The sequence below is a fragment of the Leiobunum rupestre genome, chromosome 7 (assembly GCF_980474605.1).
Source record: "Leiobunum rupestre chromosome 7, qqLeiRupe1.1.hap1, whole genome shotgun sequence".
Lineage (NCBI taxonomy): Eukaryota > Metazoa > Arthropoda > Arachnida > Opiliones > Sclerosomatidae > Leiobunum > Leiobunum rupestre.
In genome coordinates this window covers 50,195,551-50,217,184 of record NC_143390.1, presented here as the reverse complement: position 1 = coordinate 50,217,184, position 21,634 = coordinate 50,195,551, and the positions used below count along the sequence as shown (strand labels likewise).

Sequence of the window (21,634 nt, the reverse complement as noted above, 5' to 3'; positions counted from 1 at the left end):
CATCAAAGCTAAACAACGGTGCTATATCTGCCTAAGGAAACATTATGCTAAAGACTGCGATTACAAATATAATTGCAAAAAATGCGATAAGAAGCATCATTCCTCTATCTGCGAAAAATACCGAAACTAAAGAGGTAAAAAAGCCCGAAGAGACGAACTCTGGCGACCAAACCGACAATCAGCTGACTATTGCCTCTAAAAACAAGCCGGACACTATGGTACTATTGCAGACTCACACGCTTGGGCCAAAAATGTCGAAAGTGGTAAAAAAATAAAAGTTCGCTGTCTCCTTGACAGCGGCGGCCAGGTATCATTCCTTAATCAAGATATTTCTAAACGGCTAAAACTCCCGACCATTTCAAAAGAAAAACTAACAACGCTTCCGTTCGAAGGAAACGCGCCTACGCGTGACACAAGAAACAAGGTCCGAATCGAATTGCGCCACCTTAACGATTCCCAACAGAGAGCTACTGTCGAACTTTTCGAGTCACCGAAGATCAGCGGCGCTGTTTTCGTTGTCCCAAGCTCCAACGTTGCTTCTGAAATGAATAAACTTGGCCTTGAAATGGCAGACCAGCCATCCGAACTTGGTGGTGAAAGCCTTTCCTCTACCATCGACGTCTTAATCGGCTCAGACTTTTACTGGAATATCGTAATTGGAGAACCTAAACGCCTCACTCCCTCTTTAGTTGCTCTCAACACCATCTTTGGGTGGACAGTCAACGGACCTGAAGCCGTCACAGGAATATCGTATGGAATTAATACCATAGATGTGATGAAAGTTGCTGCCACGTCTGAAGAGCAAGATGAAGAAAGTATTTCATCGCAACTGCGTAACTTCTGGGAGTTGGAGTCCATGGGCATAATGGACTCAGAGACTAAATCTACCTCCTCGAGCCAAGTACTTGAACATTTCAAGCACAACGTGTCCTTGCTTGGCGGGTGTTACCAAGTCGGACAACCCTGGAAACCTAACAAGAGAGACCTTAGAGATAACTTCTCCATAGCTCGTAAGAGAACGACCAACCTTCTGTCGAAGCTGAAGTTGAATATTGCGCTTTTCTACGATTACAACCATATTTTCTTGAGCAACTGCGTTCTGGGGTGAAGAAGTTTCCGGAGCTGACGAAACCACTGGGGCGTTATACTACCTACCCCACACAGCTGTCATCCGTGAAGCTAGCGAGACGATAAGGCTAAGAGTGGTTTACGATGCCAGCTCCCACGCAAAAGGATTTCCCAGTCTCAATGACTGCATAGAGGCCGGGCCAAATCTAAATCCCGATCTCCTAAATGTCCTAAATCGTTTTCGGGAGAAAAAGATCGCCTTCATTGGAGATATTGAAAAGGCCTTCCTTCAAATCTCTGTCAAACCGGAGGATCGAGATGCTCTAAGGTTTCTGTGTTTGGACGCTCTCAATCCGCATGTTAACGGGGAGCTGAAAACATATCGAATAACTCGTGTCCCATTTGGTGTCACATCCAGCCCTTTTCTGTTAGCAGCTACTCTGAGACATCACATAGAAAAATATCAGGAAGACGAACCAATGACCTGCGAAGCTTTGGACCGTGGATTTTACGTGGACGACCTGATTGCAGGAGCCGACACTCCGCACGAGGCTTACCAAATTTCAATTAAAGCCAAAAAACATGTTAAAAGACGCCACAATGAATTTAAGAAAATTCAAAACTAGTTCCAAAGAATTGAGAGAGCTTTGGGATCTGCCTACGTCTACGGAAGACGCACCCACGCAAAGTCTAGTTGGTTCCGGCAACCTGAAGGTGTTGGGGCTATCCTGGGACACCCAGTCGGATAATCCGGTATTTGACTTGCAGCCTCTTTTGGAAATTTTGAGCAAACGTCAAAATTTGAAACGATGGGTGTTAAAAGCGGTTGCTCGTATATACATGACCCTTTAGGATTAATTGCACCCTACACCATCCGTGGAAAATTTCTTTACCGAGAACTATGGAAGGCCAAACTGTCGTGGGACGAAGAAATCCAATCTGAACTTGCCACGCAGTTTTCTAAATGGTGTGGTGAACTTAGAGATATCGGAAAAATTGCCGTCTCAAGATTTTATTTTGATAAACCTGAATTGAAACATCACCAATCCACTGAACTGCATATCTTTGCTGATGCCAGTGAAAAAGGATATGCCGCTGTGGCATACTTGCGTTTTGTCAATGAAAGGGGGGAGGTCGGTACCACGCTGGTGGCCTGCAAATCTAGAGTCTATCCCATTGAAATGAAACAAACGCTCCCTCGTTTAGAACTAATGGGAGCTGTTTTAGGACTCCGTCTGTTAAACCACCTGAAGGCTGCCTTCACCGTTGCACTGACTTGCATCCAATTGTGGTCCGACTTGACTATTACCCTGCATTGGATACAGGACAAATCAACGAAGTGGAGACCCTTTATCTCCAACCGAGTACAAGAAATACTTTCGCATACCGACTCAACTCAATGGAAGCATTGGAGTGGGAGGAATAATCCTGCTGATTTACCAACAAGAGGGCGTTCCGTCGTTGACCTCGCAAATAACTGTCTTTGGTGGAATGGACCTACATGTACCTTCTTAAGACAAAACCTAAAGCCTCAGCCAGACCCGGTTCAAAATCATCTAAATAACGATGAAAATCCTGATCTTCAAGACGAGCTAAAAGCTGAATTTCGTCAAATCTTTCAAGGGCTATGCGCTAACACCACCCAGTCTGAAGCAATCCTAAACTTGGAAAGGTCCAGCTCAATTAACAAGGTGTATAGAATCACCGCTTACGTAATTCGGTTCTTTAAAAAATGCGCCTCAAAAGCAGAAAACAGAATAAAATCTTCACCTACCGCTGAAGAGTTAGAACGTGCAGAACGGTACTGGGTGAAGCAAGCCCAAAGGGAAAGCTTTCTGTCAGAGATACATTGCCTTGAGAAAAATAGTTCAATTGACAAGGAATCTAAAATATTACTTTTGAAACCATTTTTAGACGAATATGGTCTGCTGTGCGTCGGTGGTCAAATCATTTCTACCGATTTAACTTATCGCCAGCTCCACCCATGGATTCTCTCAGTTTCACAATGGTTTTCCATCCTAATAGCCATGAGCACTCACGACCAGTCGAAGTGAGAGAGGTACTGGATTGTTCGTGGCAGACAAATGATAAAGAAGGTCATTACACGCTGTTCAATTTGCAAACGTTTCAGAGCCGTTTCCTCCGCCGCAGAAATGGCACCTTTGCCTGCATTTCGAACTACTCCTGCCAAACCTTTCGAAATTTGTGGTTTGGACTTCGCAGGGCCACTCATTACAGAGTTTCAAGACAAGTGCTACATTGCATTATTTACGTGCGTTGTCACTAGGGCAGTGTATTTGGAAATAGTTTCCGATATGACAGCAGAAAACAGAAAAATTCCTGCTCGCTTTCAGGAGATTTATTGCTCGCATAGGAATCCCAAGACGGATTTTCTCCGACAATGCCAAGACTTTTAAACGGGCTGATGCCGATATCAAGACAATATTCGAAAACCTGAAAAGTCCCGAAGTGGCCGAATACATCACAGAACGCACTCTGTAAAAGAATGCTTACGCCGAGTGTTAGGAAAATCTCACCTCACCTTTGAGGAAATTACTACCAAAACTGCTGAAGCGGAAGGAGTAATAAATTCAAGGCTGGTTACCTTTGTCTACCAAGATCCTGGAGAACCGACACCATTGACTCCGGCACACGCTTTGGTTGGTAGTAGATTAACAGCCTTGCCTTCCAGATCTTTCCCGAAAGACTTGACATTTAACCCAACGCGCAAAGAAACGTTCAACCGCGAAAAATATCGCCAGCGTACCATAGACAATTTCTGGTTCAGTTGGAAGAAAAGCTACCTGTTGGAACTGCGTTCGGCTCATTTTCGCACAAAGTCAGAACCCTCCTCCGAGCTGAAAGGGGACGTGTAGTCTTAATCGCTGAGCCCAAACTTCCACGCCTATGCTGGAAGATGGCTACAGTTGAGTAATTGTTTCGCGGTAGGGATTGTAACGTAAGGTCTTGCAAACTTAGACTTGCTAACGGTACTCGCCTAACGAGACCAATTTCTTTATTGTATAACCTTGAATAAACTGATCACTACCACGATGAATTTAAGGTTCTTTTGAACACAGTTCAAGGGAGGGGGGACGCTGTGTAGAAAGATTTAGGAAAAACCCCTATACCATGTATATTGTAGAACCCCCTTTTTTACTTTATCCGATGAAAAAAATCGTGATCTCTCTGTAATAAGAATATCCTCAAAAATTGTAACTCCTAATGGTAATTTTACTTATATATGTTTTAAATGTTGTATCCATTGTAAAGGCGCTCCCACGGTAAACCATTGCTTTCCGCCAACTTAAGACTAGCGGATGGGTATAATGATTGACATGTTTGGGGGGTCTCATGATGGGGTCCACTGCGGCCGCTTTTTCGAACTCTTCTAATAGAAAAGACACCAGGTATGAACTGTCCAATGGCCTTTCGACATTGGGGATGATACTTCTCAAAGAAGGAATTTTTGTGGAATTTCGCCTTTTCTCCGCCATTTTTGGCACAACCACTTTGTCGCTCGAGAGAAGAAACTGTTTTTCGCGAGCTTATCCCTAGCCGACTTGGGAACCGCGCCTTAGCGGAAAAAATAGCCGCTTCTTTACCGTATATTGTACTTATTCTTAGTGTATTAAAATGTTCATCTTTTTATGTTTAATATACTAGCCTGATTTATTTAATGATAATTCGACGAAAATCAGTTATAATTATCATATATGGCGTAATAGCTTCTTTAAGTCAGGTTGTTAGGAAAAATCTCGCTCTACCAATTTTCTAGAACCCCCTATTTACTGTTTCGTCACAACTCGTCCAGACTTGAATTGAAAAACCTTATATTTCCAGACTACTGCATCACTGCATTTTAGTCACTCGTCTAAACTTGATTTGAAATATAATATTGTAACCGATATGGATACCAGTAGACCTGGGATCGAGCCTAAAGCATTTAAACCGCACTAGCAATAACTAAAAAGACAATAAAGAATGAGTAGAAATGGACGTTTAATGTTTCATCGTTCAACATCGAAATCATACAAAGCTCTTAGGCCTGAGCCTATATAAATAACAAAAGATTAGTCAAAAACTCGCAGGCGTCCCAAACCCCTCTGTACTCCTTTAAACCCTCTGTATCCATTACAGGCGGGCTTCTCAGCTAGTGGTGTGTTTCGAGGCACCCTTTTCCCCATATTCGAACCAACGCAGTAAGGCCGCCTCCCCCTTTTCCCTTGCGAGAATTTCCGTGGTACCCTTTACCCCATAGTCGAACCTCCCCCCCCCCCCCCAGTAAGACCTCATCCCCCTTTTTCCCAGGGGATAATTTCCATGGTACTCCTTTCCCCATAGTAGAACCACCCCATTAAGGTCCTTCCTTACCTTTTTCCCCATGTGATAATAACCGCGGAACCCCCTCCCCCTTTGACCCATGCGATAATTACCGTGGTACCCCCTCCCCCCTTTTCCCATGTGATAGTTACCGTGGTGCTCCCCTCCCCGTTTCCCATGAGAGAATTTCCGTGGTACCCTTTTTCCCGAAAAATAACTCAAAAACTCGCCGCCGTCCCAAACCCCTCTGTACTTCTTTAAACCCCCTGAGTCCAATGGCTGATTTACTCTCATGACGAACAAATAAAAATACGCTCGTCCTTGAGTCCCGATTTACAGTGCGAAATTCGAGCCAGTGCGAAATCCGATCCAAAATTCCAAAAACAAACTTAATGACCAAAATATACTTGACCTAGTATTAAGGCGAAGCGCAACGACCACGGGTTATACACAGAGAAATTACCTGCGGCGATGCCACGTTAGAGGCGCGAATTAAAGTCAGAAAAAAATGAGACGAAAGGGGCTTAGAGTTTTATTATAAAGATACTAGTGCGTTTTTTAGTTAGAGTCCAGGCTAGAGGTCGGCGTTCATTTAACTTTTATCCATGATTAAGCAATCTTAGTGCTATCCATAGATAATTATTCGCAGTTAAAATTGACCGGTCTCAATTAATTAAAAAATTATCCATATCAGTTAGCTGTGCAACATAAATATTTGAACACACACTTATATTTTTAATTTAAAAAATGACCATTTTAACAACCCGCGGAGTGTTATTATTATTTAAAAGAATTAGGCTTTATGATTTATTTTCGTCTGACTTTTTTTAAATAAGGGAAGCTTCGGTTGTTTGATATATTTTTAATCGTTTATTTCAGGTTACAAAAAAATTGAATTGGTGAATCACCTACCCAGATGTGTTTAAAAAAATCCAAAATAAGTTTACTTAGTTACCGTTTAAATGAATTAATTAATCGTAAGCTGCTGGGCTATGTGATGGTAATTTGTCGGCTCGTATATTTCTGCTAGCATCCGAGGGTAGTAATAAAGTGGTAGCGTATACTGATTTTGGATATATTACGAGTATTTAAATTTAGGCAATGGCAGGTAATGAATTAGAGTCAACGCACAATGATAACCTCAATATGAAACGAAATGTGCGTAGTCCAGTGTGGGCTCATTTTCAAATCGTGGGTAGTATGGCTCATTGTAAATATTGCGAGAAGTAAGTACTCCATACTTTAATTTTGGTATTTACGAGTGACGGGGTTTAATTTGTTGCCAGAAAATGTAAACTTTACTAAATACATTAGCGGGCCCCTCCCACCAATAAATTTTCTTTTGGTAGGAAAGTTCAAACCGTTAAGCGGGCCCCTTTTTAAGCAATGCTAAGTGGGAAACCCAACGCGATCGCCTCACTTACCTCGGATAACACCGGCCCCGTGAGAATATACACTGTATATTAAAAAAAGGGATCGTATCATGAAATTATACTTGGAATGCCGTGGCTAAACAATGGATCCTTAAAGGTTACCATCACAGGCGAACTCGTGACTCAAACGGGGGTGGTTTTTTTTTAATATATTCGGCTATGGGCCAGTTTCAACCTCCTGTGGGCATTCGCTCTTACAGCAAGCGGACTGAATTTACACCACTGTTTGTTCCAGACCATAGGGCATATTAACGGTAAAACATTTCCAATTGGGTACAATTTAATGGCGTCACTTAACCGTTAAGCACTGCTAGGCGTGCACAGACAGGTGCAGACTTGGTCTAGCTTTTAGTAGTCTACTGACGTCAACCATGCGTTGACAATTAAGTTCATTTTCAACTATTTTATCACGATCTAATTGAAAGAGGAGTACCGTTTTACATATCGTGTCATATAAAGTGGCCACCAAAGTCTTAGAATATTTTTTTAACAATTTGTAGGGAGTACAAAATTCAGGATTCTTTGAAATACCAAAGAACTAGCCACCTGAAATACCATTTGGATAAAAAACACTCGTCGGTGGTGGGTGTTTTATTTACCGCGAAGGTAAGTTTCAGAATGACTTAAGAAATCGAGTGGACTGTTAACTAGTCTTTTGACACGTATAGCCAAGCGAAGTAGCCATCGACCACGCGAAGGATTGCTTAAGGCACTGGGTCGTTGAAACAGATCAGCCGTTTACTACAATTGAACATCCCAGATTTAAAGCGTTACTACATTCTCTGTGTACCAAAAATACTACCCTTGTTGATTCATTACCTCAATCGGCCAAAGTTTTGAGATCAAACCTAATGACTATCTACGAACGAGAATCGCAACTAGTAGTAGATACGTGTAAGGTAGGTTGTACAGTTTATCGCTATACATATTGCGAAATTAGCCATTTAGATTAAGATAAAGCCACGCCGTGGCTTATGTGAGAAGCTCGCAAACTGCTGAATTTTTGTCAGCTTAACAGACGCTTTGGTCTTTTATCAATGAAAATGGTCTACTTAACAGACGATATAACAGCAATTTACGAACTTCTCACATATGCCACGGCGTGGTTCTAAGTAATTTAAAAGACTAATTACTTTGGTAAGGCGCTTTTCACAAATTTCATAACGCAGAGGAGGCAGGTTGGTTGAAGCGTTAATAAAATTACTGGGGGAAAGGAAGGGTACGCGGAAATGTTACGTTACTTATTTTCATTTTGTACTGCAACATTTGCACATTTAAACTTAAGTCTCAATTTAGTCCTTTTTTATTTATGGTTAGTATGAATAGTATCTAAAAGTAAAACAATACAGAGGTGGGCAAAAATTGTTAGCGATGATATTTCACTATAGCCTGGCAATGAGTGAGCGCCCATTTTGGAAGAGTTTTCACCATTTTTGCCCACTTCTGAAACAATAGAGAAATACGTATAAACTTATTTCGAAAATTTGTTTTTGCTTTACGTCATTTACGAACAGCCCTAAAATATTAAAGAACTTAGTTGGCAATCGACCTTTTGAGGGTTTAATAATGAAATCTTAATTTTTTTCGTAATTTGGGGGTAAAGGACCGTGTTGCCCCGCAAGAGAGAGAGCTTAGAATATTTACATGTAAATCGGTGCCGTGGTAGACGCAGCGGATGTTTTGGATTATACTATTGAAATAGCAATAAATAGACTAAGTACTTAATCTGGGAATTATTGAGAATAGCGAAGAGTGTAGCAACGACTTCTATGGAAACTCTTTTTGCTCTGTACCCGGCCGTGGTCCCTGTACGCGGCCGAAGTGACGTCCTAGTATATATTTTGATTCCACTTTCGGAATAAACGAAATCAAATAACTCTGGAACGAATACAACGCAGCACGTAAAATCTCCTTGAATTTCCCTAGGCTGTAGAGGGGCAAATGTCGTTTACTCTTGATGGTTGGACGTCATCAAATAGAATACCATTCGTCGCAGTCACTGGTCACTGGATTGACGCAAATTTTGTAATGCGCAACAAATTAATGGGGTTCGTACATTTCCAAACCAGTGTTTCCGAAACTTTATCCGAAGATTTATTTAGAACGTATTAATAGACTGTTGAATACCAAAATCCGTCTGACCTTTGGGGTTGTGCAGATGCCGGTTAATCTTAGTTTCAGCGACGGAACAGTTTGGTAACCAATGGTTTATATGACGCGCAACCGTTTATATTCGTCCTTGGTATAGTAGTACAGATCGGTTTGGACATATTTTACACGCTAAAGGGCTCTGTGCTGAATTAAACCTTGATTGCGCTATAACTCTGAAAATGTACTCAAAGGCAACGTTTTCTGTTATACTTATTTTTCTAGTGCAAGGGCGTAGGAACGTTCTAGAAGTTGGAGGGGGCAAAGAGAAATGGAAAGGTCTCTGGAGAATGGTTTTGAATTTTTTATGGAGTGTAGCTTCTCCGAATGCATGTGTACTTTTTACCACTATGTAAATTAGTGGGAAAAGACTGAAATTTAAACACAGTTGAGGTTCTATAAGCTTTATATGCTTTTAAAATGAGAATTTGAAGATTTCAACTGACCAAAAAGTTGGAGGGGGCAATAACATTAATCGCCCCTCCCAGCAAAATTCAAGGGAGGGGCATTGCCCCCCCCTGCCCCTCCTTGTTCCTACGCCCCTGTTCTAGTCTTGCTAATAGTAAAATATTAACTAGGCTTACAGACCGGCTAGTTCAAGTTACTAGAAACCTACCCTATCGGAAAATGCGCATTGGGCTTGGGGCCAAATCGTGTTAAACCCAAGACGCGGATTCAGGTTACTTAAACCCGACCAAACTGCCAGCCTATATTTATCTGACTTTACTATCTCCTAATTTTCTTCATTTGAAAGAGCAGGCCGGAAAAATTATACAAACTCGTAACAGCGTAGGTAAATTTAAAATACAACATTTTTTTAGGATTTCAAGGAAGCAACGAATTCCTTTTCCTCTGTGGCATATCCCACTATTTCCATGGTAATGCCGGCCTACCACTGGTTGCTTGAGAAACTAAACAATCCAACTATGGACCCGCTTTTTGAGGAAGCGTGCTCAATTGCTAGAGCTAAGCTCAACACCTATCGTGAATCTTCGAATATCGAAGCATTTTGGATAGCTATTGGTACGATATTTTTTCATACGTCACTAGTTACAAGCACGTTGGTTTTCATTATCCCAAACGCGAGGGGTGCACTACCTTTGATAATTATGTACACCGAGTACAGAAAGTACAATCTTAGGTAGTATCTTTTGTAAAGTCAAAGCTAAAGGGTTGGGTATTATTTACAGGTAGTGAACAGTACGGATGCAAAGTTTCAACGTTTTTGAGCTATATTGGTTCCGGATCCTATTCTTAAAGTTTCGGTTCATGGGTTCCTGTTCTAAAATTTTTACTTTAAGGGTACCGGTTTCGATTCCGGTTATTAAATTTTGATATTATCGGTTCCGGTTCCTAGAATTTACTACGTAGAAATTATTTCCACGTAGTTTGATGAATATAATTTATATATACGAGTAAAATGTTTTTAGATCAATTCAGTAGTTCGCAATTTTAAGACAAGGGTGTGGTTCTTGGCGCAACAAATTAAGTGAAAACTATTTGCCAATCCCGAACAGTCCACAGTACTGTTCGAAACCGAGATGCGACGTCACTAAAAATTCCGAACAGTTCGGTATTTTTTTTCGAATAGATGGGTTAAGAACTACTAAAAATGGAGAAGGCAGGGGCTATGTTTGACGGCTGACTAACAAGTAGACGAATTTTACTTGAGTTCTAGCCCAGTTCCATCTCGAGAGCAAGTACTGCTCGGACAGTCCCGAACGATCCGAAAACCTGTGTTCGAGAGCGAAGAGTCTGCGCCCGAACTGTCCGAGAATTCTATATCCGGCGAGTAGTCTGCGTAGCGACAGTCCGAACGGTTCAGGACTGGCGAATAGTTTTCACCTGCTATCAATTAAAAATGTTGCGTTGTACAACTAGAAAGCGTCACACTGTTGTAACTTACGATTGCCATTATTTCAAAACATAACACATAGCTTAATGTTCCTACTATTAATGTTTTCAAATCTTAAGTTAGAACCTTCATTAAGATCTGTATATATGTAACGTATAGTAAAATATTATTTTCACTATTTCATTATTTAGCTTTGGACCCTACATTAAAAATGGATTTCATTCAAGCAAATTGCGAAAAAACACAAGCTAAATCCATTAAGACCAAGATTTTAAATATTTTTAATACCTACTACGAGAAGAGTAACGTAGCCTCGACTTCAAACGCCGCATGCGCTGATGAAGATCGCACGGGTATTCTGGCGTTTTTAGGAACTATGGTATACTCAAGGAAGAGGAAAAACTCCCTAGCCAGAGAACAATCGCTCAGACGGGATTAACAGATATATACGACTTCACTCTAAAAGCAGTGAAATCCATGGTCAAGGAAACTTCAGAGGATGTAGCTATAACGTTTGATTGTTGGACCGATAACTATAGAAGAATATCTTATATAACGTACACTTTGTACTGGATGGACAAAAATTCATTTGAAACACAGTGGAGGAAATTAAGAAGAATTTTGAAAATGTAGTTTCAGAATTTGAATTGAAAGATAAAACATAGGTGATAGTTACAGATTGTGGTAGTAACGTAGTAAAAGCTTGCAAACTTCTGAAGGTTACAAGGTTCCCTTGCTGTGCACATGGATTACATAATCTAATTACAACAGATTTATTAAAAAACAAGCAATTATGGAAGATGATGTAAACTTCATTTTTAAGAAAATGAGAGACACTCACAAAACTTTGGTTTACAAACAAAATCAAATAAAAAAAAAGAAACTCAAGAACAAAGATGTGAACAGTTTTTTTCAAATTTTGGAGGAACATGAAAGTTTTGGTAATAATTTTAATTGTTTAATTTTGTTCTCTAAAATACTCTAATTAGGTTTTATTTTTAGAGGAAATATTACTCGCTGAAGAAAGATCTATAATCGTAACTACTGACCATGATTACTCTGCTCCAACTCTAAGTGCCAAGTCTGATACTGTTGAAGAAGTTATATCTAACAAAACATATTATTATTCATTAAAGCGAGACGTAAGCACGAGATGGAATACTATTCTTGTAATGGTTGAAAGTTTTCTCAAAAATAATGGTAAAAATTTAATTATTTTACTTAGGAAAGTAAATGATAAAAATGTTAATTTCAGAAACTTTGAAGCGATTTTTGGAAAAACTGCTGTCCTACGAAATGATTGTGTCTTCATCTGAATTGGAGCTTTTGGGTAATCTCAAAGATCTTCTCGGAATATTTAAGAACGCTACCGAAGTTTTGAGCGGAAGTACATATCCAACTTTAAATATGTTGTTACTTTTTAAAGTAGAGGAAATGTAGGTCAAATTCTTTACTAATATAATGAGAAAATAAATTTGTAATTACAGCTTAAATATTATTTAGGTTAAAAAGTAGAATGGAGTACTTGGATCCATCAGATTTCATGTACAGAGCCAGTGAAGTGTTATTAAGGAATCTGGATACCTTATAATGATGAAAACTTATGTGCATCTTTACTTGACCCTGGAACTATAAACTTGCCCCTAACTTAGAAAGTTTTAGAAGATCAATTTGAAACCAAAGACTCTTTTCTAAATCGCTTGCTGGAAAAATACTCTATAAATATTTCCACAGATGAAATTGACTTGACTTCAGAAACAAATGTGAGAAAAAGCCTAAAAAGTAATGGAAACTGGGAATATTAATCTTAATTGTTTTTTTTTTCTTTTTCGGAACCTGGATAAAAGTAATTTACATGTAGAAAAGGAACCTTCGTGGAAGCGAACCAGAAGTGGATTATTTAAAAAGCACATAAGAACGATTGAACCAACGAATGTTGAAAATGAAATAAGGAAGTACTTGGAAACGAAAGACGAAGTAGAAGATCCAGTTCTGTGGTGGAAAATTCATGGAAAAATGTATCCTAATTTAGCTAAACTAGCTTCTTTCATATTAAGTGTTACTGCAACAAGTTCTCCTTCGAAAAGGGCTTTTTCAGAAACAGGAATTTTAGTGAGTGCAAAGCAATCTAGTCTGAACCCCTCAAAAGTTCATAAAACGTTATTTATACCCAGTAACTTTCATATTGTAAAGGCCTTTCTTAATAAGAAAGTATAGTTCCTCATCAGTTGAGACTGTGATATATTTTGTACTATAATGTACGTAATGTACCGGATATTTTGTATTAACTACTAAGATAGTAGTATTTAGTTACACGGTGTTCCAGATATGGTATATATCAATAAATATATTTATTTTAATCATAATATGCTGTTAATTTTATTTCAAACTAGCATAATCAAAATATATTAGGAAGCAGGTAGGTTGCTTTTTAGTATTAAAAAAAAATTATATATTTATATACAGGGTCTTTTTTTTTGCTCGGAAAAGTGTTTTTTTTTCAAAAACTATTTATAGTACCGATTTCAAATTTGGAAGGTCAATTCTCTATACCGGGGGACATCAGTTTGAGAAATTTGAGCGTTTTCGGTAATGTTTTTCACCAATTTTGAAAAATTATTTTTCGACCACTAGGTGCGAGATAAAAAATTTCTATTATAAAGTTGTAGGCCGTCATCGAAAACCCTTAAAAATTGTTCACTCGACGAAAAACAATTTATTTATCAGTGAAAATTCGAGCTTGAAAAATTTACAAGTTGGTGAAGCCAAATTACGATTGTTTGAAACGATAATTGAAACCGAATTACCTAATCCAGTTGAAACTTTGGTTAAAAAAACGACCGGATTTAAAAAACACGAGGCTATAGGTCAATCCTAAACACGCATTGGGTATTTAAATTAAAACTTTGGGAGATTATTATCAGTGTTTGATAATATTTCGAACAATGCCTCGTTATTCAGTAGCTGAGCGTACCGAGATAGTTGCCATTTACTATGGAGAAGCAGCGCAAAACCTTAGAAGAGTGACTGAAATCTTCGCAGAAAGACATCCAAATGGAGCACCATCTGTAAATACAGTAAGGCGAGCAATTCACGATTTCAATCAATTTGGTCACTTGCAACCTAGGTTTCGCGGATTGGGTCAACCGGATTTAAGACTTCGAGAACAATGTACTCGCGTACTTTGTGGCATATCCTCGTCGCAGTTGCGCTAACGCCGCTGCTGATTTGGGTTGTTCTGCAAATCGTGTGTGGAAAATTCTTCGTAAGAATCGCTATCACCCATACAGAGCTACGCTCCACCAAGGACTAATTGACGGAGACCATCAAAGACGTTATGAATTTAGCAACTGGTTACTAAATGCTGTCCAAGAAGATAGACAATTTTTGCGCCATGTTTTGTTCTCCGACGAAGCGTCATTTTCTAGAGATGGGCCCTTTAATCATCAAAACAGCCATCTTTGGTCTGACATCAACCCACATTGGGGTTTTGAATATCATCACCAGGTTCAATTTGAACGGGTCAATGTTTGGGATGGACTTGTTGGAAACCGTTTGATTGGTCCCTTTTTCCTGCCGACGAACCTCAACGGCCAAAGGTATTTACATTTTCTACAGAACGAATTGAGTGACGCAATCGACGACCTTCCATTGGCTGAAAGACGTCAGTTGTGGTTTCAGCAAGATGGCGCCCCTCCGCATTTTTCCCGGCAAGTAACTGAGCACCTCAACAACGAGTTTCCTGAAAGGTGGATAGGGAGAAATGGTCCAGTGCATTGGCCAGCAAGGTCACCTGACCTAACACCGCTGGATTATTTTCTCTGGGGATTCGTTAAAGCAAAGGTATACGCCACGCCCATTGAAACTAGGGAGGAACTCATTAGACGAATAATCAGTGCTTGCCGAGACGGCACACCAGAAATGGTAGAGAAAGCGTTTGAGAACTTAATTGTCCGCGCACAAACCTGTGTTGCAGCCAATGGTGATATTATTGAAAATGTTTTGTAAAAATTTATGTGAATAAAATATCTGCATTTAAAAACCAAACGTGTACATTTTTTCAAGTGTGAAAACTCTACTACGTTTGTATTAGACTTGTTCCCTTTTCAATTATCGTTTCAAACAATCGTAATTTGGCTTCACCAACTTGTAAATTTTTCAAGCTCGAATTTTCACTGATAAATAAGTTGTTTTTCGTCGAGTGAACAATTTTTAAGGGTTTTCGATGACGGCCTACAACTTTATAATAGAAATTTTTTATCTCGCACCTAGTGGTCGAACAATAATTTTTCAAAATTGGTGAAAAACATTACCGAAAACGCTCAAATTTCTCAAACTGATGTCCCCCGGTATAGAGAATTGACCTTCCAAATTTGAAATCGGTACTATAAATAGTTTTTGAAAAAAAAAACTTTTCCGAGCAAAAAAAAAGACCCTGTATAAACGCCGGGTCACGCCGCCGCCGCCAAAAAAATCGGCGCACGCCGTTCGCGCCGCCACCGCCGAAGAAAATAACGCGGCGTCGGGGTCTAGTTTAGGGCCATGGCGACCGACCGAAAAAACAGGCCCTCCAGTTAAACTCTGTACGTCTAGGCGGCAGACAGCAAAACAATACTGGTCTAATGAGAGGATTGTTCAGGGAAAGAACAACTACACTGGACCGGACTATTGAAGCGGAGGCTTTTCTCTCCGCAGCCCTCCTGTTTCTCTCTGCTCCTCTCTCCTTATGCCACCGAAATATATTTATAGCCAGACTGACGATAACGCCCCCTATCCGGTGCCTGGAGAAACGCATTTAGTAAAGAGTAACATTGCCTTATGTCCTGCACTTCAGGCGTCTGCTCGAGTACCACGAATTAACATCGTGATCATAAGGACGTAAGATAAACAATAAGAAGCAATTGATATCCGTATTATTTACAGTTATATCAAATATAATCTAGGATAAAGTAGGAAATAGGATGTGGCCGTTTGTCAAGTGGGTAAAGCTTGTTACCACACTTACCTCAGGCCTAGCCCTGCTGTTAACTAAAGAACAAAAATTCAGCGTTGTGGAATGGGGGTGAAGTGCGTCGGCGTTGGAAGTAAGGGTTCGTCTGTATGCGAAGTAGTTGAAGAGGCTCCTGAAAAGGGTATTTTAGTAATGGTTCTGGTCAAAGGTACCGCAGCCCCATACTCATAAAAATCATCCGGGAATTCTTGTTCCAGGGAGACTGATATTATATCTTTTGCAGTTACGTCAATTGGAGGCCTTATTGGGGAAGAAGTGGCGATGGAAGACAGATGAAGCGATGCCGAGGCCTCAGAGTCCTTTTGTTCCGGGTGGGGATCGACCCCATTGAGGCTAGCATGTACCAAACAATTGTCACATGTACAATAAAATAATTTATTTTATTCTGAGGTCCTCGCGGTTAACTACTACCATTGGGGTAGGATCAGCTAACACCAAATCTTGAAACAACAGAGGCTTTGCGTCCAAAGAGACTGTCAACCGAGGGATATATCCGGTGACCACCTGGTGTACTTGAAACAACTTCCAGACTTGGTTTTATCATGGTGAAAAACGCCCCAAGTCATCTCCCAGATTCGCGATACGAGGTGATTTAGTTAAAGCACCCATGGTGACAAAGGAATAAGGTGATAGGTAGAATACTGCTAATAGAATCAGCTCTTCAGGGTTGCCTTCTACGGTTATACAATGTCGTGCGATAGGATGCTATATAAAAAGAAATAAAAATAAAAATTACTGCGAGTTTCTATGAATGTTTTAAGTAACATGACGAAGGACATCCCAAGGAGTAGCATAAATTAAGTCATATTTTATAAAATTAAAACAGTTAAGATCTAAATTAGGAAATAAATCTGAATATTCTATAAGATACGTTTGAGCATTGACTCTAGAGCGTAACTTCATTCGGAAAGGTGGTGGAGCATGATAGTAGATATCTCTATCGGGGCCACCGGGTTGTACAGTTTTTCGATACACTTTTTCGCGAATAAATCCTTTTTCAAAGGGTAAAATTGTTCTGCCCGTTAATTTAGGAAAGCGTTGGAGTAATTGCTGTCGCGTCGGAGGTGCAGGTGGTTCCGCTTCAGGTTCAGAGTAACTCTCCGACTGTTGATCGACCGCTGTAGGCTCCCAAGCCTCGGATTCCGAAAGATTGTCTTCGTCTGAAGATGATTGATCACTATCTACCTCCATTGATTCCTCCAGTACCCCAACAGTATGGAAAAGTTTAAACTGTCCACGATGCGTCGTGCTCCTTAGTCCTGTACCTAAATCTTCAAGCTCATAAACTAAATGATTATCGGTTACATTTTTAATTAATTTAAACGGGCCAAGCCATTTGGGGGCTTATTTAGCTGAATGATGAAAGGCCGCTCTGGAAATTGTATGGTTTTCCTTCCATACCAGCATACCGGGTTCTAATAGGGAATCTTCCCGCCTCAAATTATAAAATCGACGTTGTTTAGCTAATAGCTTGATTACTCTCAATCGTCGCGCCAGCTACCTCGAATTCTTCGAACAAACGCCCAAAACGTTCTTGAGTTTCTATCGTGGCTTCGTCTAATTTGATACGTTCCACCACTTCTTGATATGACTCCCATGGTAAACGAACTTCCCGCCCATGATTTAAATAAAATGGTGTACGACCAGTGGTATCATGTGGAGTAGTATTACGAATAAACTGTAATGCATGTAAACTTCTATCCCATGTTCGGTGATCATTACCCACATGCATGGAAAGGAGTATGCCTATTTCTTTGTTAACTCTTTCAGTAGGATTCGATTGGGGATGATAGGGGGATGTGAACTTCGTTCTGATATTAAACATCAAGCAAGTTTCTTTCCACAACCTAGAGGTAAATTGACTACCGTTATCCGATAAAATTGCTTTAGGAGCACTCCAACGCATTATTAAATTCATAAACGCGTGACACACTGCCTCAGCAGTCACATACTTCAGGGGCACTACCTCAATATATCGAGTGAATACATCTACAAAAACTAATAGAAATCTATAACGAGTATGACTAATTGGTAAGGGTCCCATTAAGTCTACACTGACCAAATCCGAAGGTTCGTGTACGGTTGTGGATGCCATATATCCCGGGGTCTTCTTGTTCCTGCCCTTATACTCTTGACACGCTATACACGTGCGAACATAGGTAGCCACATATATTTTTAGGGTAGACCAATAGTATATCTATGCCGAAACTTCTCGTATGTTTTATCTCTGCCCGGATGACCCGAAATCATGCGCGAATGATATAAGTCTAATGCTCTATTACGGAGAACCTTGGGTAAAAAGAGTTTCCTGGGGTTACCTAGATAGGCTTTTCTATAAAGAAGATCATCTAATAGCTCATATAGACTGTGGGTGTTCCCTCTTTGTATTACTTCGGTTTTAAAACGAATATAACCAGGGTCCGCTAATTGTTCCTGTCTGATGTCATTGACCGTAATGGAATCCATTAGGAAAGGAGGAGGAATGGGAATAGACTGATTTAGAGGTCGGCGTTTATATAAAAATTAACCGTTTATTTGGCTAAAATTCATAAACAAAAATTCTCCAACAAATAATCAGTTATTTTTGGCTTTATCCCATATTAAATCGTTTCTATCCATGGATAAACGGTTAACCACAATTTTTATGATTAATTGAAATTTTGCTAGTTAATTTATCTGTTACGCCGATCTCTAGTCACTGATTTTAGTTCATCGATCAACCGGCATATCCGGCAAATCCCGTGATAGGAGATCAGCTACTACATTCTCTGATCCTTTCTTATATTGGATTTTAAAATTTAAGGTTTGTAGGTATAAAATCCACCTGCCTACTCTAGATGAAGGGTCTTTTTTCTAAAATAACCATTGTAATAAAATTGGTGAACTTCTAAAAAATGCTTATATTTATGGATGGCCCAAAATATGGCTAGGAATTATTTTTCGTAGATTGAATAACTTTTCTCCGCCTTATTTAGTACCCAAGACCCATAAGCTTTAGGATATTCTATGTCTCCTTCGATCTGAGATACGAGAGCCCCAATGGCTATGTTACTGGCGTCAGTAGTGAAGATAATAGGCCTAGTAGTATTAAAATGTGATAGAGGGTTTTGGTTAGCCTCAACTATGGCTTCTTTGAGTTTAATAAAAGCCGAGTCACATTCCTCGGACCAACAGGGCCGGCTCAAGTAATTTTTTCCACCCGGGCAAGGGGGATTTTTGGCGCCCCTGTTATTTTGAAACTAAATTAAACAACCCCCCCCCCCCCCGTAAAAAAACATTCCCGTGTCCTTGTTTTAAATTTCCGGTTTTCATAACAATAAATAATCTCTTTAATCACTTTCTAAATACTTTGTGTAAACATATTTAATACCTTCTTTATGGTACATGTTCATTTTACATGGAGCTTGAAACACTAGGTAAGGTGGCGAGACTAGTATACCTTAATTATTAATTATAATGTCCATACGGAATAGTATCAACGCCAAAAAACACTTCCAATTCAGCGACCGTGTCAGCCTGACTCTCCTCTACGCCAACATGGAATCGCTCTGCAATAAAATCCCAGCCTTCCGAGGTTACCTCTCAACTCTCCGCCCTGCTATTGTCGCGTTAACTGAGACCAAACTGGACTCCTCGATACATTCCTCGAAAATATTTGGCTCGGACTGTCGTATAACATCACGACCGAAATCGACACGGTGGTGGTGTCCTGATCGCGGTCGCCAGTAGCATAAAATCTTATCCAGTGCGCTCCGAGGATACCGTTGAGGCGGTTGTGGTGCGACTAACTATGGGCTCCAAATGTCTGAGGGTCGCTTGAGACTATCGTCCCCCCTCGTCCAATTAGTCGTATTCCGCCCCGGTCAACGCCTTACTTGAAAAGCTGTCCCAGGGTGTCTCTGATATCCTAGTAGTTGGCGATTTTTTCTAAAAATCCATAGACTGGGATCTATTACAAACCCCTTTAACTCTCGATTCGAAGTTACTGTGCTCTCGTGCAACTACACGCAGCACGATCTTAGTGCTACCAGAACTACGTCTTCCTGTGAAAGCATTCTCGACTTAGCGCTTTCGTCTCCCGCAGGAGTTGTTGGCGACGTGATACACCGCCCAGGTCTCGGGGACCACGACTTTTTTCAATTCACTCTGTCGGCTCTCCCCTCACCACCTAGACTGCCCCCCCCCCCCGCACCTGCCTAGCGATACTGAAGCTATCTCCGTTGAACTCCAGTTACTGTGCCTCCCAAACCAGGATATGTGTGACAAGTGGGACACTTTAAGGGCTACCCTCTCTGAGGCGGTCTAACGTCACACCCCTCACGCAACATCTCATCCAGATTCGGTGTCCTCCTCTTCCCCCTGGTCTACCCCCCCCCCCCCCCCCTATGGAAGATATCACAATCTCAAGCACGGGAATCCTAAAGCTCTTTCAGCAGCTAAATCCCCATAAAGCGCCAGGGCCCGACGGACTTCACCCTGCAATCCTGATACGTTGCGCGGGACCGGTGGCCTCTCCGGTGACGGACATGATTGCTTGCTCACTCTCCACGGCCACACTCCCCCAGGACTGGAAGTGCGCCAATGTAAAGGGAGGGCCCCCAGATGATCCTGAGGAATACAGACAAATCTCCCTGTTGGCCCAACTCCTAAAGGTTGCTGAGAACGTTGTCACCTAATCCGTCACCACCCACTTGGAGCTCCATAATGCCATTACTCCAGCCCAGCACGGCTTCCGCCGCGGTTACAGTACCGAAAGCCCGCTCCTCTCCAGCGTGGACGCTTGGTGCACCGGTGTGGAGACCGCCCCTCAAGTGGATGTGGTCTTCCTAGACTTCAGAAAGCCATTTGACACGGTGCCTCAACAGCTTCTTTTTTCGAAACTACATAGCTATGGCGTACGCAGCCCCACACTACGGTGGCTAGCCTCGTACCTGGAGGGGCATGAGTTCCGTGTAGTGCTTCCTGGTGCCGGGTCAGATTGGTATCCCGTCACTTCAGGCGTACCACAGGGCTCAGTACTTTGCCCTCTTCTCTTCACAATTTATGTCAATGACGTAGGCTCTGGTGTATTCTCTCGTTTGTCCATTTACGCCAACGACGTCGCCCTGTCTCGAGCAATTTGCTACCCTGCCAATCACGACACCCTGCAGCTGGACCTCGACCAAATCATGCTCTGGAGCTGCCACTGGAAGCTGAAACTAAACTCCAAAAAATGCAAAGTGCTAAACCTACACCGCCCAGGGCTTAAACCCACCTCCTTCGGGTACTAAGTTGAAGGCACGGCAATCGATCACGTTCAAGAGTTCAAGTATCTCGGTGTTACTTTAACTGCCACGCTCTCCTGGGATGTCCACGTTTCTATGACTGTCTCTAGGGCCCACCGAGCTCTCGGCTTCCTCAACCGAACCCTCCACGGCTACTCCTTTCCCACGAAACCATCGGCTATAAAAAGCTACGTCACTCCGATTTTCGAGTACTGCTCAGCCGTGTGGTCCCCACACACCGCGGCGGAAACCCACAAACTCGAAATGGTTCAACGAAAGGCCGTCCGTTTTGCCACATCGGTCAGGTACTCGTGGGACATCAGTATCTCACAAGTACTTAAGAATGTTAACTGGCCCACTCTCGCGTCGCGTCGCCGCATCAAACGTCTTGTGGCGATAAACTCCATCATCCATAAAGCGAATGGGGCGCTTTCACCAATCGCCCATACAATATCATCGTGGATGCGTGCCCCCCGCGGTTTGAAAACTGGCCAATCCTATGTTATCCCCTATCTTTGGAACTAGCCATCGA

General features: G+C 41.2%; 2 protein-coding genes across 2 annotated transcripts; both read left to right on the top strand.

Annotated features, from left to right (window-relative positions):
* Positions 1 to 565: 565 nt before the first annotated feature.
* Positions 566 to 1,694, top strand: LOC149936665 (uncharacterized). The gene is made up of 2 exons (XM_090153724.1): positions 566 to 1,010; positions 1,090 to 1,694. The coding sequence occupies exons 1-2, from the start codon at positions 566 to 568 to the stop codon at positions 1,692 to 1,694; spliced, it is 1,050 nt and encodes a 349-aa protein (XP_090009850.1).
* Positions 1,695 to 1,877: 183 nt separating this feature from the next.
* On the top strand, positions 1,878 to 3,122 carry LOC149936664 (uncharacterized). The gene has a single exon (XM_090153723.1). It carries the CDS (start codon positions 1,878 to 1,880, stop codon positions 3,120 to 3,122), a length of 1,245 nt encoding a protein of 414 aa, XP_090009849.1.
* Positions 3,123 to 21,634: the final 18,512 nt, after the last annotated feature.